The sequence below is a fragment of the Euprymna scolopes genome, chromosome 44, assembly GCF_053919585.1.
Source record: "Euprymna scolopes isolate OS-2025 chromosome 44, ASM5391958v1, whole genome shotgun sequence".
Taxonomy (NCBI): Eukaryota; Metazoa; Mollusca; class Cephalopoda; order Sepiida; family Sepiolidae; genus Euprymna; species Euprymna scolopes.
This window is the reverse complement of record NC_136525.1, coordinates 32,855,768-32,873,042: the sequence shown is the minus strand read 5'-3', so window position 1 is coordinate 32,873,042 and position 17,275 is coordinate 32,855,768. Positions and strand designations below refer to the sequence as shown.

The following is a 17,275-nucleotide window of genomic DNA, read 5'->3' as shown; positions in this document are numbered from 1 at the left end:
GGATGGGGAGGGGGGGGGGGTTAAATAGGTTACTAAGTAAAAATACGTTTATTGTGATACTATAAACCCACCCAGAGCCAAAACTCCCAACAATAGAATGAAATGATTCATTAGAAAACCAAAAGTATAAGTAGTAAAAAGACGAGGGGGAGGGGGGGACAAGACATTTCATGATCAGTGGTCAGTTTCCACCCAGTTTGAGTGATAGATAAAGAAAGTGCTGAAATAGTTTTTATTAATCAGTATGACGATGACTAAGACAAAATGTGCCACTGCGTTGTCACTTAGATCACTTGCGGAGGGATATGGGGGGAAGGGACAATAATGAAATTCGCCAGGACTCACTTTCTTTGGCGATTAACATAGGATAAAGATGCATATTTTTGTCTCGCCATAAAAGGGGGGCACCTGCCTCTTCCCCAATGCAATATGTAGTTAGGGTTAGTTAAGCCTTTTTAAAGTTTAATTGTTATGAATTGTTTGTTATAATCGTAATATAAGGATTGTTTTTGTAAAAATAAATAGTTAGATTCTCTTTTATATATATATATATATATATATATATATATATATACACACACACACACACATATATATTCTGTAAAAGTCTGAGGAAGCTACATGACGGCCAAAAAACGGCAGTGTAGCCGAAACAAAAATGTAACTTAATAGAAAAATATGGTAATAAAAAATAAAAACGCATATTTGCTCTACAACAGTATTGAGCACTTTCTTCAGGTTTTTATTAATTACCATTTCTACTAAAAACTATATATATATATATATATATATATATATTACAATCTGTGTTGCAGTTGCACGTTGTTTAATCTGCCTCAACATCAAGACAAGGTTTGCCGTCTTCCCAGCCAGAATCCAACAGAAAGAAGTCATCCTTGAAGAATGGAGAACCGCCTGCAGAGAAAACCACAACCAATTCTAGGTATGCATTCACTTCTTTAAGAAAGACTTCCAAGTAACTAAATATATGTTATATATGTTACTGTTTACCAGGATTTTATTCATAATTAACTTTCTCTTAAAATCTTGAAATGTTTTCTAAATTTCATGGAAGAAAGTAATTATAACCGAAATGCTTAGAAATAATTTTTGGAAAAAAAAAAAAAAAATTTGTTAACATACTACTTCATCGTAAGTTAAGGTTCCTGAGTTCATTCATTTTGTGAAAAATTGCTCTGATTTTATATTCCAACTAATTGAATCTGAGTGCCCTTCTCTTTAATTAATTTAACTAATTACTACACTTGTAAAGTAAGATTATATTAATTACAAAAAAAAAAAAAAATAAAATAAAAACTTTATTATTAAATACTTCATGGATGGTATTTTCTCTTCGTTGTTCTGCGATGGACTCCTTGCTCTAGTAAATTTATGAAATGGGAACTAAATTAAGTTCACCCGTGTTGAACTGGTTGGCTGAAGACGTAATTTAAGACTGAAGTGAAGAAATGTAAACGCAGCAAACACCACCCCCAACTCAGGCGGGAGCGATCTGTATAAAGACCTAGGTAAATCTGTGTGAGTCAGCATGATCATCTCTGATGAGATGAAGTCACGTAACTCCAACTTAATTAAAATAAACTAAAACTAAACTAGGCTGGTTTCTGAACGGGTGTAATTCCAGCTGTTATTTGTTTTTTTTGTCTGTTACAAAATCAACTGAAGCAAAATACATTTGGTGGTCCAAAAAGAGGTGTAATTCCAGCAGTAATGTTATGATTAAAAACAAACAAATGCTGGTAGTAACAAGATGTAAATCCAGAGAAACAAACTCATAACAGAACCTGTTGTGTTGAGGTTTGTTATGTTAGGAGATGGTTGAAATTCTGTCCTTTTTTTTTCTACCTTGATGGAGGACGAGGATGATTATCTTCTCTGGTACCAGCCATAACACAAGCCTTGCAGAAAAGAAATTGCTTTGCTGAGTTCCTGATGGAACGGAGGAGTATTGGATCACTGAGACAGCAGACTGTTGTACCACCTACGGAAATTTAGGAGTGCTGAAAATTATTAGTATTCATAAATTTCAGAGTAGATAGGGAGGAATGTGGCACTATATGTCGTAAATGCCATTGCGTTGTTATCCCTGCCCCTAGTCGCAAGGTGATTTGGTCACTCAAGAAGGGATACGGAGGAAAGACAACAATGCAATTCATCAGGACTCATTCTCTTTTTCGGCCAGCAACCATGAGGTGAGCACACACAAGTTTTTCTCTTCAAAAGAGTGGGGGGGGGGACCCTTTTCCTGAATAGCATTAGTATTAGCATTAGTTAAGCCTTTTAAAATTTTAATTGTTATAAATTGTTCGTTGCAATTGTAAAATATTGTGAATATTTTTTTGTAAACATAAATAGTTAAAATTCTCTTATAATAAATATATTACAATCTATGTTGTGTGTTGTTTAATCTGCTTTAGCCATCAAGATGAGGTTTGCCATTTTCCCAGCCAGAATTCAACAGGAAGAAGTCATCCTCGAGGAATGGAGAACCGCCCGAAGAAAAAGCCACACCCAATTGTTATTGTTGGAACAATTTGTTGTTTACAAGGATTTTATTGGAAATAGCATAGGAAAGAAGCCAATCAATTGTGTTATAAATTGATGCCTAAAAACTCAAAAAGAAACCCATATCAGCCGATTATAGTCGCCGCCATCTCGATCTGTTGATGTTTCCATGTGCCTAATACTTGGTGAGCTGATTTCCTCAACTAAGTGACTCTTCCCCAACAAACGATAGTGTCATAATAGATCGGAGAGTTAGTTTAAGGACAGCTTAGTTTAGCACAGTTTGCAGTCAAAGCTTTTACACATGGTAAGGAAAAAGAAAAAAATATAAAAAAGAAAGTGAGCTTGTTAGAGAGGAGAAGCACGTTAGAGATGTGGTGATGTAACAATCGTGACTCCAACTGACAGAGAATTAAGATATGAACGTTAGTGCTTGGAGGGTCGTTTTTTGCAAATGTAGCACACACACTTCAAGAGTACAACTGATATGTATAGAATGCGTCGAAGGTTTTGCATGGTTTTTTATACTTGTAAACCCGTGCTTGCACCCTTGGCAATTGCTAATATGAGGGTTGACAACATGGACAGAATGAGAAGAAGAGAGCCAAAGAAAGCCATAACGCAGTGTTGGAGTCGACAATTGTTGAAAAGGACACACATGGCTTCACGATATGACTAATGAAAATCATAAAAAGTAAAGGCTGCACATTTGTATTTTTCTTTTGTGTTTTGGCTGAAAAATAAAGATTTAATAATAAATATAAAAAAATAAAAAAATTGCAAACTATTGTGAGTCGACAACAAATTTTTAATAAAACTTTTTCCGTTTTTTTTTCTTTCTTTCCAAATGTATCACATATTTTTTCCTCAACATTTTGAATATTTATCTTTCACATTCAAAATTTTTGTCTTTAAAATTTTTTGTAGATTTTTCTTTTTTTTTTTTGCAGTTATCATCAGTTAAGAAGAGCACTTTTAAGTCTGCTACAAAAAAGGGGAGGGGGGTAGAAAGAGCCTCTGAGCTAACCCATCCTCATCACTTGCTATATACATATATAATATATACATACATACATACATAATATAGACATACATATATAATATATACATACATACACACGCATGTTGCCAAAAAGAAATCATCCTTAATTATAAAAAAAAATATAATTTTTTGAGGTGGGGGTAGGGGTCAGAAGTTTTATTCCCCACCACACCCGCTCACCTTCTCATCGTAATCACATTCACGACTCGAATATCTTGTGTAAGTAATGGGAATTGCAAATCGAGGCTAGAAGAATAATTGATAAAATAACCATAAGACAGCTCTTCCGTATCAACATCTTTTCTTGTTATATCCCTACCCCCGCCCCCTCAAAAGTTTTTTATGTTTTATTACCCCCACCACCCCCCTGTTTCCCTTCAATACTGCTAGAAGCAGTAGCAGTAAATGCAGAGTTCATAGAAGTGGCTAAAGCAATGCGTTTATTAAGTGGTAGTATTAGTAGTGAGAGTAGAGAAGTAGAGAGAGAGAAGCTAAGAATGTTGTGAGAGAAAGAGAAGAGAAAAAAAAAATGAAACAACCAATAACTGGTCCACAGCCACTGTTCGTTCAGCTGGCCATTTTTTTTTTTTTTTTGCGTCATAATTTTCTATTTTTTGTTTTTCTGTCAGTTGCTGTAATGTTTGTGGGTTGCTTGCAATTAGGGATTGATTTATTTTTCTGGAAATGGGGAAGTTTTTGTTGTTGTTATTGCATTTGTACTGCAAAGTCATCTCATTCTGCCCAAGCAGCAAGCTCTGAAAGGTCGGTATCAATATCTTCCTTGTGTTTTTCTTCCTTCCGACCTGTAGAGAAAACAGAAATAATTTTTTTTAACTTAAAAATTGTCATAAAACATATTTGAAATTATAAACATACTAAAAATGAAAAAGGGCAATTGTCTATAATCCATGTTCCTTCATGAACAAAAAAAAAAAAAAAAAAAAAAAAAAAAATTACGATGCATTTACTTGTGATAGAAAATATTGCACATCAAAAATCAAATATTTCAACTAGTTTTATTTTTATAAAAGAAAATCAGTTTTTAAAGTGAATTTGTTTTTTCCAAATGCCTGCCATCTACATATTAAAAATGATTTTTTAAAATCTCGTAAAAGTTTGATTATTTAGAATTATCTCCCTTGTCTTGCAAAAATGGCTTTCAGAGATAGATGATCATCATTTAGACAAACTGAGGATAAAAAAAAAAAAACCCCTACTTCATCAATTTATCCAAAAATGTACAATAATTTTTTTTTTTTTTTTTTTTTTTACATCACAGATTTTTCTTTATTTTTGTTTTTTCATAGGGAGGGATAGGGGAGTTAGGGACCTGCCCCCAAAAGTTTTAAATGCTAAAAATCCGCAAACAATCCCTTACAATTATTAGACAAGGACCACAGGAGAGGTAATGCATCTTCTTCATTTAAAGGATTCAAAAAACATTAAATAAATAGTTCCCTAATTAAAATAAAATTTTTTATTTTAATACATTAACTTTTTTGGTTCTTATCCAGATATCTCTCTCTCATAAAAAACAAAACAAAAAAACAACGAAAATAAAAGAAAAATATGTATTATGTACATACCCTAGATGAAACGAAAATATATTCCAAAAATCACATTAACTGATCAAGAAGGTTTATTTTTCAATTGAAAAAAAAAAAAAATCAAATTTTATGAGCATCTAAATGACTTTCTTGTCAGCTATTTTAAAATATCTCAAAAAGCAAAGGGAGATAACTCAATAATTCATACTAGATTTATGTCGTAATGCCCACAAATTCTAATTTATTATTAAAAACTATTTGATCAATTTATCTTTTTTGTAATATTATATTTTCATTTCATCATGGGAGTACATCATACAGATGATTCATTATTTTTGGTTTTTTTAATATCGGGGAATTCTGGACAAGAACCACTTTTTATCACTTGGCTCCCAGTAATTACAAGAAAATGAAAGATTATAAAACAAAAAGTAAATTACTTAATCCCAGACAACACTGGGTAGGTGCAGTTAGTATATGTATACTAACTATTAGTAATGGTTATTCTAATGATTTAATTTCAGATGACACCAACAAAAAAATAGTTGCAGATTTCAAATCTTCCTGATCTTTTGCTTTTCTCAAGCTGACCAGTCGATCTTAAATTACCTGAAATGGCTTGCTCTTCATGGTGGATATAATCGAATACAACTTCATTGATTTTTTCAAATTATAACAAAATTTTCGTACTGGTCTATAAATGGGCCAAAAAAAAAAAAAAATTTTTACAAGAAAAATCTGAAAAAAAAAAATCTTTATGATGTATGTACTTGTCACTACATGAAGATGTCATATTCCAAAAATCACGGAAATCATCAAGTAGTTTTTTTTTTTTATTTAAGAAAATCAAGTATTATCACACGTTTTAGCAAAGATTTGCTTCACGCCATCTTGTTTGAGACCTAAGGACACCTGGCAGAAATATGGGATCAACAAGGGCAGACAATCAACGTTTAAAATTTTTTTTCTTAAATGTCGAAAACACATTTTTTTTATAATACAAAATAATAAATTACCTTATTAAATAAATAAATTGACTTCTTTTAATAAAGAGAATGTTGATGTTCGCTTAATAAAGTCTATTATAAAAAAAAACTGTTTTAGACCTTTTTTAGGAAAAGAAGTCATGTTAATTTATTATTTTGTATTATAAAAAAAGTGTTTCCGACATTTAAGAAAATTTTTTAAAAAAAGTCGATTGTCTGCCCTTGTTGGTCCAATATTTCCGCCAGGTGTCGTTAGGTCTCAAACAAGATGGCATGAAGCAAATCTTCGCTAAAATGTGTGATAAATAAAAAAAAAAAAACAACTTGCTCGATTTATGTAATTTTTGGAATATGACATCTTCATGCAGTGACAAGTACGTACATTATAAAGATTTTTTTCAGATTTTTCTTGTAAAATATTTTTTTTAGCCCATAGACAAGCATCAAAATTTTTATACACCATTTCACACTTGGAGATTCTTCTTTTAATTTCACGGATTACATTTTAAAGAATTGATTGATTGGCTAATTAACTGATTGATTTTAATTCTATTAAATTCTATTTTTATTCTATTGAAAATTACTTATCTTTCACAGAAAAGTTTCTCATATATATTTATATATTTTCAATGATGCATTTTTTATTAATGTTTATCCTCTGATGAAAAGATTGTATCTTTGAAAAACCATGGGTTAAGAATTTTTTTATTATTATAATTCCTTGTTTGAATTCTTGTTTCTTTAATTGCTCTATTAGATATTGAACGTTATATTTTTTGATAAGTCCAAATTTTATAGATAATATTTATCTTTGTAATTCTATGAAGAGATTGCAAAAAAGATGTGCATAGATATAGAGAACTGGGAAAAGGTGAAGATAAAGGATGCAAGAAGAGAGACATACGTGATGAGGATGCCAGATCTGGTTCAGCTAATGGTACGGACGGGAGCTGGTCTGTGACAGGAGCACCAACATTGAGTAAATCTCTTTCAAGCTCTTCTTGTTCAAGTTCTTCAAGTTCTTGGAGTAATTCATCCTAAAAGAAAACAGGGAATTAAATAGAAGCAAAAAAAATATAAACTTTTTTTTGTGGAAGAGAGGGTGTAACAATCTACAGAAAGAAAAAAAATATACTAAACTTTTTCTTTTTTGTGTGGGAGAGAGGGTGTAACAATCTACAGAAGGGAAAATAAAAATGTAAAAACTTATTTACAAATAAACATCGATCTTATTTTATTTTCTTGATTTGCCATAGATAAACAGTGGGAGTACCACAAGTTCCCATAAAGCAGAGGAGGTAATTCTTTTATTAAAGCAAGTAAAAACTAATGACAATACGAAAAACTGCAATTTGGAATAAAATTAATTTTTATTTGTAATTAATCTTCTAGTTGGTCATTTTTTTCTTTTTTTAAAGTTTTTTGCATCAAAGTATTATGCTGAAGTATTCCTAAAACTTAAAACAAAAACACTTTGATGCATCAAGTGTTTTTGTTTTAAGTGTGGGTTTCTATTGTTACTAATATTAAATATAAGCAAAAAATGAAAATGAAGGAAAAATGAATAGAATTACAGAAGGGAGAGGGGGGGGGGCCCTCCTCCCCAAGCTGTAAAAATTTTGTTATAATTCAACTACACAAGATATACAAGTATTTTAGAGAAAAAAACAAAAAAAAAACATTCACTGACCTCATCAATATCTTGACCAAAACCAACAGGATTGGAAATTGCTTCCGAGATCTCATTTGCAATTTCTTGTTGCTCAGCAACATCGTCCATCAAATCATGCACTTTGTCAATATCCCTACAATTGATTGAAAAAGAAAAAAAAAACGTTCATTAAAACATTGGTTTATCCAATACTTACAAGGTCATCAGAAAACACTGAATCCATTCTTACAATGCATCTAATTTGAGTATTCAACAATAAAAATTCTATTCTTGCGTCTAACAGATCAACAAAAATTCTAGTTTGAATTTGCGCCTGACAGACCAACAAAAATTCTAGTTTGAATTTGCGCCTGACAGACCAACAAAAATTCTAGTTTGAATTTGCGCCTGACAGACCAACAAAAATTCTAGTTTGAATTTGCGCCTGACAGACCAACAAAAATTCTAGTTTGAATTTGCGCCTGACAGACCAACAAAAATTCTAGTTTGAATTTGCGCCTGACAGACCAACAAAAATTCTAGTTTGAATTTGCGCCTGACAGACCAACAAAAATTCTAGTTTGAATTTGCGCCTGACAGACCAACAAAAATTCTAGTTTGAATTTGCACCTGACAGACCAACAAAAATTCTAGTTTGAATTTGCACCTGACAGACCAACAAAAATTCTAGTTTGAATTTGCGCCTGACAGACCAACAAAAATTTTAGTTTGAATTTGCGCCTGACAGACCAACAAAAATTCTAGCTTGAATTTGCGCCTGACAGACCAACAAAAATTCTAGCTTGAATTTGCGCCTGACAGACCAACAAAAATTTTAGTTTGAATTTGCACCTGACAGACCAACAAAAATTCTAGTTCAATCTTAAATACCACAAATCAACTGTTGAAGGTTTTGTTCAATGACATTTCATACTTTTCGGGTCATTTAACGTTAAATCTAATCATTTTAATCCGGCACATCTCGCTAGCTATCGTCCGAGACAATACAATGTCTACTATGATATCATTAAATACGGTGTAAGTCTTCTCGTGGTAAAACAGATCAAATGAATTCTCATGAAGGATGTTGTTTGCCACATGACTTATCGGGTTGTTTACATCATACTTTGTTTACAACATCTGATGACAGAGGTTAGATCTTATGTCCTTCTGAGAAGCTAAAGAATTTCCCCTCTCTTCTTCGCAGAAGCACACGGATGAATCTATACAAAACGACTACAAGACCAAATTAATTGAAACTCCTGCTTAGAATTTGGTGTCACTCTTGCTTTGAATCATTTTCAAATATTTTTCTTTTTATTGACAAAATTTTAAAACACTAAATAAGGTTATACAATTTTTTCTTTTTAAATACTTTGGGGGGGGGGGGGCGATACATCTTTTTTAAATATTTTCTTCATTCTGCTGGTGGTATTAATCATGAGGGGTCAGTCCTTCGTGGAGAGAAAGACAGATTCCAAAGCGTTTGCGTGATTGTTGCAAATTTGGAATAGGAGTCCAGTCATATCTTTGAAAACATTCAAAAATTATTAGAAATATTTAAAAACAAAAAAAAATTGTTTTTAATCATTTTATTCATTTAATAAAAAATTATAACATTATTTGGTGTATAAAGATTTCTCAAAAACCGTAAGAAATAATATTTTCAAAGATGTGATCAAACTCCTACACAATTTTTTTCTTTTCTGATACATTTTTTAGTCAAAAAAAAAAAAAATTCAGTGGCATTTGATTAAAGTTTTCTCAAACAATTTATTCAATTTGTCTTATTCCGACTGACTACCGTTTTCATCTTGGATTGATGTAAGATGTAACCACTGACCTTCTTTGTCTTGTACTTGAAAATTTGTATGGAATTTTGAATGGAACCCTTTCACTTAATCTATGGAAGTAGGTTGTTCTCATTCTATCAGCCATAACTGCATAGAAAACTCAATTTGTAGTTATATTCTTAGCATTGTCAGCACTGAATATTGAACCATCAACCACTGGAAGACTTATTTAGAACTGACATTTAGCACTTTTATCCGTTGTGCCAAAAGTTCTAGCAGACAAGACAGACAGGTGAAGGTTACATAAGTGGGTCCTTATTTTTATTGATACTTAAGTGAAATATAGCAGTATGGATCAGCTGACCATGTTGGCTGATTAGCTGCCAAAGCTGCAATGATAGAGAGTCAGTGTCTGTAGACACGCGAGCCAGAGACGGATTTAACATCTGTCTTGATGATGTGGAGCCATGTCTCGATCTAGTCACCTTAGCAATTGCACCAGCCAAATAGTGGTTCAGCAGCAACAGCCCCACATATGGGCTCACACAGAGTGACGGAGAGCTTGATGAAGCCATTTCAGATGGCGTCTGCAGGAGAATTTCAATGCTGCATCTTTTGCACACAGTAGAGTTCGAGATGACATTGGGCCATCAGATTCAAAGGATATGACACAGAATTGATCAAACACATACAGTTAAAGAATTTATCTCTCACACACACACACACACACACACACACACACACACACACACACACACACTTAAAGAATTTATCAAACACACACACACGCAGTTAAAGATACTCTCACCGGACGGGTCTCACAGCTGCACAGTAGAATTGATTGCACTAGGGTTTGGTATATCCGGACTTTTGTGCACAGGTGAAATCCAGTTTAGACTAGAGATGAGATTGCAAACGGATGAATGCATGCTGGGCACTATTGACACGCATGACAAAGTTGTCATTTCCCCTTACTGGTGGCGAAAAACATTGATCCTAGATACGTGAAACATTCAACTTCTTCAGTGACAATACTGTTTCGGAAAATTGGCATTTTTTCAGATGAAGCAAAGTTGGCAACAAGTATCTTTGTGTTTGATGTATTTATCTATCTTCATGCTTGCTTGGGTGGTGTAAATTGTCAACAGCTGCTTGTATATCTCCGGTCTTCGAAACTCTCCCCCAGTATGGCAATGTCATCAGCGTAATCCAGATTGATAAACGAGAAATTTTGGCTCCCATCCCAGTAATTTGCTAGTGCATCGTCAACAATTCAATCGATGATGTAATTAGACAATTAGGCTGTGTTCTCTCACCCACCTCGTTTAAGTCGAGAGCATATGATGAACGAACCAGATTCTATAGCAGTGTACTCTGGTGCAGATTGAGGTATAGTATGCATTCAGAAGATTGTGAAGATTTTGCTGGCAACGTCAATTAAGCCAATGCCTTGGTAGTTGATGTAGCATCATCTGTTGCCCTTTTGGAAAAGGGGGAGGAGAACAGCATCACTCCAGTCCAATGAGAGCACCTCAGAGTACCACACATGCAAGAGGACCTGATGTAACCACTGTGTCAGAACTTTGGTGCAAAATTTAAACATTTCAGGTGGAAAACCATCTTCTCCTGAAATCTTATTGTTTTGGAATTTGCACAAGACGTATCAGATTTTGTTAAGCTTGGGTTCATCAGTTTGGCACTTGTTAACAGTGTTCATTATCCCTAAGGCAGGGCTAAGTGAACTATTGTAGTTGAGGAGTTCTGTGAAGCGTTTTGTGTTTTTTTTTCTAAACATTGGAGCCAGTCTTGCAGATTCATAATTGGTTCCCTATTGATGTCAAGTATGAGTTTGCAGACAGCAGTGTCACTCTTTGTGCTCGATTGAGCTTACAAGAATACCCTACTGATGTGGCATGCTCCACATCCTCTACAATTTTCCACTAATATGCATTCTTGTTTCCATGGACAGACTTTATTATCTTACTGCACAGTTTTTAATCCATCGTACCATGGTATCTCTACAGAGGTTAAACTAAGCAAAGTGGTTGGAGCATGTCAGACAGAGATTAGTTACAATGACCCTATATTTCAGCTTTGACATGGTGTATTTGGCGGCTCAAAGTTGTGATTTGTACTTTAAATCGTAGTTGCATTTTAGCTCTGCACATCATGTGATTAGAGCCGTGTTCATACATCATCTCAGTTCCTTGATACACTCAGTCTTGGACGGCCAATGCCCACGATGTCTAGATAAGAAAATGGTTGATTTGATTTATCGGCACTCCATCATTGGAGTATCAAATCAGTAGATGATGCTCGGAAATGGGTGCTCGCAACTACTATCAGATGAGACCACAAAATTTAGGAGACTACCCCTATCTGTACAGCGATCTCCCAAGAGGTGAGGACCAATGAGTTTACATGCAAGACTGTCCTACTTTAGCATTCCAGTCACCTGCAACAATTAGTATATTATTAGATAGAATCTGGTCAAGTGCACTTTGGAGGTAACTGTAGAACCTATTATTGGCTGTGTTATCTGCATCAAGTGGTGGCATGTATGTGACTATGATGTGATGTTGAGAGTCGATCCTACCAGCTGAACTTGCTCCAGCCATGGTGAAATCGGTTCGCATGCAAGCAGAGCATTATTGACCCTCATACTAAGCGCAATCACTACTCCGTGCTGGTCTGAATTATCGTTTAGCTCCCTGTGGTACAGATGATACATTTTGGACCTTGATTGAGCAGTGGCTAGACTCAGAGTCTGAATCTGGAGAAACACACCACAGAGTCCTCATGGACAGAGCCAGTGTTCCGTTTGATAGTTGTGTTGTTACCTTCTATTCCAGTTTTTTTTTTGTGAAGAACATCCCAGGTAGCAGATTTTTTACTCAGTACCTGGGGATGATGAGCACATTTCCGACAATGAAATATGAATAAGTAGATTTATTTTTTCATTTCTGCAAACATTGTTTAAATTAGAATAAAATCTGCCATTTTACAAAGCCAGTACAACACAGGATTTTAAAAAATACATTTATTCTGTTTATACTCAAATTTTCATTCATATAACACCTTCAGAAATAGATATTCATTTCTTGTGGCAGGTAGTCACCAGAAAAGTAAAACCCATATGTTGTTTTAACAACAAAATTTTCAAAACTTCAATCAGAGGGAATTCACAGTCACGTAAAGTGAACACTTACATCTTTATGTAAACATTGTTTAAATTAATTTTACAACTGAATTTTATGTAGTGGATAAAGTACTTGATGAAATTCAGTTGTAAAATTACACTCTTCTGGAGGTTGAAGGTTCAATCTTCAGTGTGGGCAACATTCAAAATACAATTGCAAATTATTTAGAACTTCTACTCAGTCAGGACTGATGGAACGAGAGCATGCTACCTCTGTTCGATCCCAGAGTTCAACAAGATACACCTGAAGAAGATTGGAGGTTATACTGTGAGAATATCAAAATGAGAACTGTAGTCCGAAGAATCCAAATAATCAATCCTCATCTAAAAAATTCAGAAACATTATCCATCCATCCATCCATCCATCCAGCGCAGCCGTATTCGAGATTGAACTCTACATGAGTTTGTAGTGTAATTCAAATCTTGTCGGTAGCTGAATACTTGATGCTTCGCCAGAGCTATCAAGGGTATTTTTTATCGTGATGCCACCACTAGATGGGGTGCATACCATAGCTTAAGAGAGACCCATTTACCCTCGAGAGAAGGATAGACAGTGCTAGTTTCTCAACCTGGTATTTTTTACCTTGTGGTAACATAGTGGGGTTAAATTATCTTCAAAGAGCTTTAAAAATCAAACATTTGTCAATAAGCCTAGAGTCGTGCTTCCCAGCTGCACTATGAAGTGGCCTGCCATAGTATAGAACAGCAGGTTTTACGAAGCATTGTTATCTATTGTACTAAGTGTACTTGTACTGTGTGTTCAAATCAAAAAGCGTTTTCTTTTTTAATCTGATTATGCGCATGTCAAGTAGAGCAGCTGATAATGGATTTACTTACATGTTATTGTGGGCTGCTTTAATAGCCTTGGCCGATGCCCCCATGACATTAAGGACTTCCGTGTTTGTACTGGCATTGTCCAACGCTTCTCTCTGCAATTCAATAGTGGAAAGGGTGCCGTCGATTTGTTGCAGTTGTTTCTCAAACCTTTTCTTCCTCTTTAATGCGAGGAGGGCACCTGAAAAGAACAAGTAAAACAGTATATTTCTCACGTTTCCCATCCTCTGTTAGGGGATATAAAAAAACGATCAATATATATATATATATATATATAATTTTTTTTTTACTATAATAATTAAATACCTACAGACACTAGTGTTTCATCCTTTTGGGAATCTTCAGTGCAGGGTGTCACAGTTAACACCAGTCGACAGATTCGCACACAGCAACACGAGCCATCTTTGGCTTGATTAGCAAAGACTGTATCAAATCGGCTACCATTAACCGCAAGAAATAATATTGAATTTAAACATTTTATTTTTAAACGTTCTTTACGTCAGTCAGAGTGATCTAATCGTTATAAATGATCTATGCATTAATATAATGCAAAAATAAAAATAAAGAATGCAGTTTAGATTCCCGGAAGGAAAAAATATTAACTTTAACCTATCGCAGACTAAGCACCTACATAACCCGATTTCTAAAAAGTTTATAATTACCAAAGAGAATTCATTTATATGAAAAAAAGAAAAAAAAAAAAAGTCATTAACTAAAATTGTTAAATAGAAATAGACTTAGCACTTGCATAAGCCGATTTCGCAAAAGTCTTCAGTTTTAAAACAGAATTTAACTACACAAGGATGAAAAGAGAAAACCTTAACTAAAATTTTATAAATAGAAAACGGGGATCATCAGCTGCTTACCATGTAGCTGTTTCGGAGGTTTAAATATATATATATATTAGTTATTTTAATCGAGTTTTAATCTCCCAAACTAATGGGATGAAAGTAAGACTGACTTAACAATACTCTTATTCTCTAATATGCTTGTAAAATATAGAGTTCTAATTTTGATATTAGATTAGATAAGAGTGGAAAGCGTCCTTACAAGTATTGCTAAATTTTACAAAATCTATTCTGAAATTCAACCTTAAAAAGAAAAAGAAAAAAAAAAATGGGGGGGGGAGGAAAAGGAAGAGAAAGGAAAAGGAAGAGAAAGGAAAAAAGCTATTAGCTTTTACCAATTTTTTGAAATGACCGATTTTAACTTGAACCTATTTTTACAATGTTATCTAATTTGAACATGTAATCATCAAACTTAGCCAATTCTTAAAATGATTCAACACATAAGATTGAAAAATACTCGAACACAGATGACTCAACACCTGTGACATGTAACAAACTTGAGCAATTTCAGGAAAACTTGTACTGTGGCACTATTCAACGCCATCTTGAAACATTGTTATTTACTTCTTTAACGGGAGGTTAGGTACAAGGTCAGCTGTAGATTTGAGAAGCTAGTGCACTCGATTAAGTGTACTCAGAGCTACAAAAAAAAATTTTTTTTTTTTAAATAAAAATGCCCCAGCAGCTCCATCGACATTCCCTGATAGTTAATTATTTTTTTTTTTTATATAATAAAACCTTGATGTAGTATTTACTATGAAAAACACTACTTTGGGATTTTTTTTATTGAAAAAAAAAAAAAAAAAAAAAAAAAAAAAAAAAAAATGAATAAATAAAAAAAATACTTATGTAGAAAGAATACGGACTGTGTTGAAATAATGTTTTTTTATAAATCCATTCTTAACATGGGTAGTTTTTTGTTCTTTTTTAAATTCCGTAATTTCATCATTTAATAAACAAATACAGTCAAAATTGAATTTAACTTGAAAATCCCGTCTTAAAAATAATACGGTTCATATTCTACATAAGGAAAAAAAAAAAAAATTTCTGTGACCTTTTGAAATTTTAAAACCTTTTATCACTAACATTTATTTAATAACATGTCATGCACTAATTACATTTTTGAAAATTTCATTGTTTAAAAAACAACATACGGACTTTACTTTTCTGTTGACTACCTGCCACAAGAAATGAATATCTATTTCTGAAGGTGTTATATGAATGAAAATTTGATTATAAACAGAATAAATGTATTTTTTAAAATCCTGTGTTGTACTGGCTTTGTAAAATAGCAGATTTTATTCAAATTTTAAATAGAAATAAAACTAAAAAAAAAAAAAAAAAATAATGGAAGTAGTGAAGTGATAGGTGTATCAGAAGTGGCGATTAACAATGTGTGATAAAAATTTTAATAATTCAACTTACTATCTTTCGAAGCTTATAACTACTTGAAAAATGTAATTCAAACCCTAATTTTTTTTTTCAATTAAAAGAGCAAAGACCAAATTTAAAAAAAAAAAACTAACAGGTTTAATAGCAAATTATGCAATATTTATTTTTTAAAATCGGTTTTCTTTAAAAAAGATTTCAAGAAAATCAACGAAATTTTACTTCGATTATAAAAAATATAAATTCCAAAAAATCACTTACCTATAAAAAATACTATTTAATGAGTACTTCAATTCTTCATTGTTAAGAATTTATCCATATTTATATTTTATATTTCATGTCCTTTTTAAATAAAATACTTTTTTAAGCAAGTATTAACAAAAATTAAAAAAAAAAAAACGCGATCAAATGTTTTTCAGTTGAAATAAAGGGAGACAAATATCTGCTTTTATTTGCGTTGAATCTTCGATGGCGTTAAGTGTCACAATTAATGCCTCTTTATTTTGCGTGCTGTAAACCAAAATTTGTATTTTTGGGCCACCGTAGTTGAAACTGAATACATTCACTTAATAGTTTTTGCTGTTTAAAAACAAACCCACTCTACGGATTAAAAAATATTTTTTTTATTCTCTTAATGAAATACATTACTTTAAATAATATATTTTATTTCTACTTTATTGAGTGAATTTTTTTTTTTTTTTTAAATATCTAAAAACAAACAAAAAACATTGAATGAAATAGAAAAAATTGTCATCAGCATCCGATATTTACTTGACTATGTAAGCATCACATGAGCTTTCACTTAAAAAATGGTTTTACACTTTGGACTTTTAAAGGTAAATTTCAAAAAAACACTGTTTTAAATTAGAATATTTTATTTATTGATCTTTTATCTTCAATTTGTTTTTATAAAAACTTTGGTGTGTAAATTAATTATTTACTTTTTAATAGACATTTCAAAATGGGAGGGGTTAATTAAAAAAAACAAAACAAAAAAAAAAAACGTTTGTCTAAAATATTATATTCAGTTTATTGGAAAGAGCATAAAATTTCACATTGACCCTGAAAATATCTTAAAATTTTAACCAATAGAAAAATTTTGATAGATATTTAGTTTCAAAATTGAAAAAAAATTAACTCGTAAAATTCAATTGATTTCATTACGTAAAAAATATGGCTGCATGAACGCATGCAGCACTTTGTAAACACCGTTTTTTTTTTTTTTTTTAAATAAAAAAATAATATTTCTATTATTTTTTAAACAACTTTAATAGTTTATTTTGGAAGTATATTCCATAAAGAAAATAAACAACCCACTTTTAAAAGAGAAATTACATGTTTTTTTATATTTTATTCACAGTTAGGGGTGTCAAAAATTCCACAAAAATTCTGATACACCCAGTGAAGTGATGATTCAAGATTTACTCTATTCTTTATTGTTATTACCCGATTCTTTTTGT

At 32.4% G+C, this 17,275-nt stretch overlaps 1 protein-coding gene across 1 annotated transcript in view; it reads right to left on the bottom strand.

Annotated features, from left to right (window-relative positions):
• Positions 1-3,313: 3,313 nt before the first annotated feature.
• LOC145268771 (charged multivesicular body protein 4b-like) overlaps positions 3,314-17,275 on the bottom strand; it is a 37,748-nt gene continuing 23,786 nt past the window's right edge. The window contains exons 2-5 of the mRNA XM_080124376.1: positions 13,582-13,759; positions 7,792-7,906; positions 7,006-7,138; positions 3,314-4,371 (exon numbers count right to left, since the gene is read on the bottom strand). Of these exons, the coding sequence (XP_079980502.1) occupies positions 4,301-4,371; positions 7,006-7,138; positions 7,792-7,906; positions 13,582-13,759 (497 nt within the window). The 3' untranslated portion in view covers positions 3,314-4,300. The remainder of the gene's footprint in view (positions 4,372-7,005; positions 7,139-7,791; positions 7,907-13,581; positions 13,760-17,275) is intronic.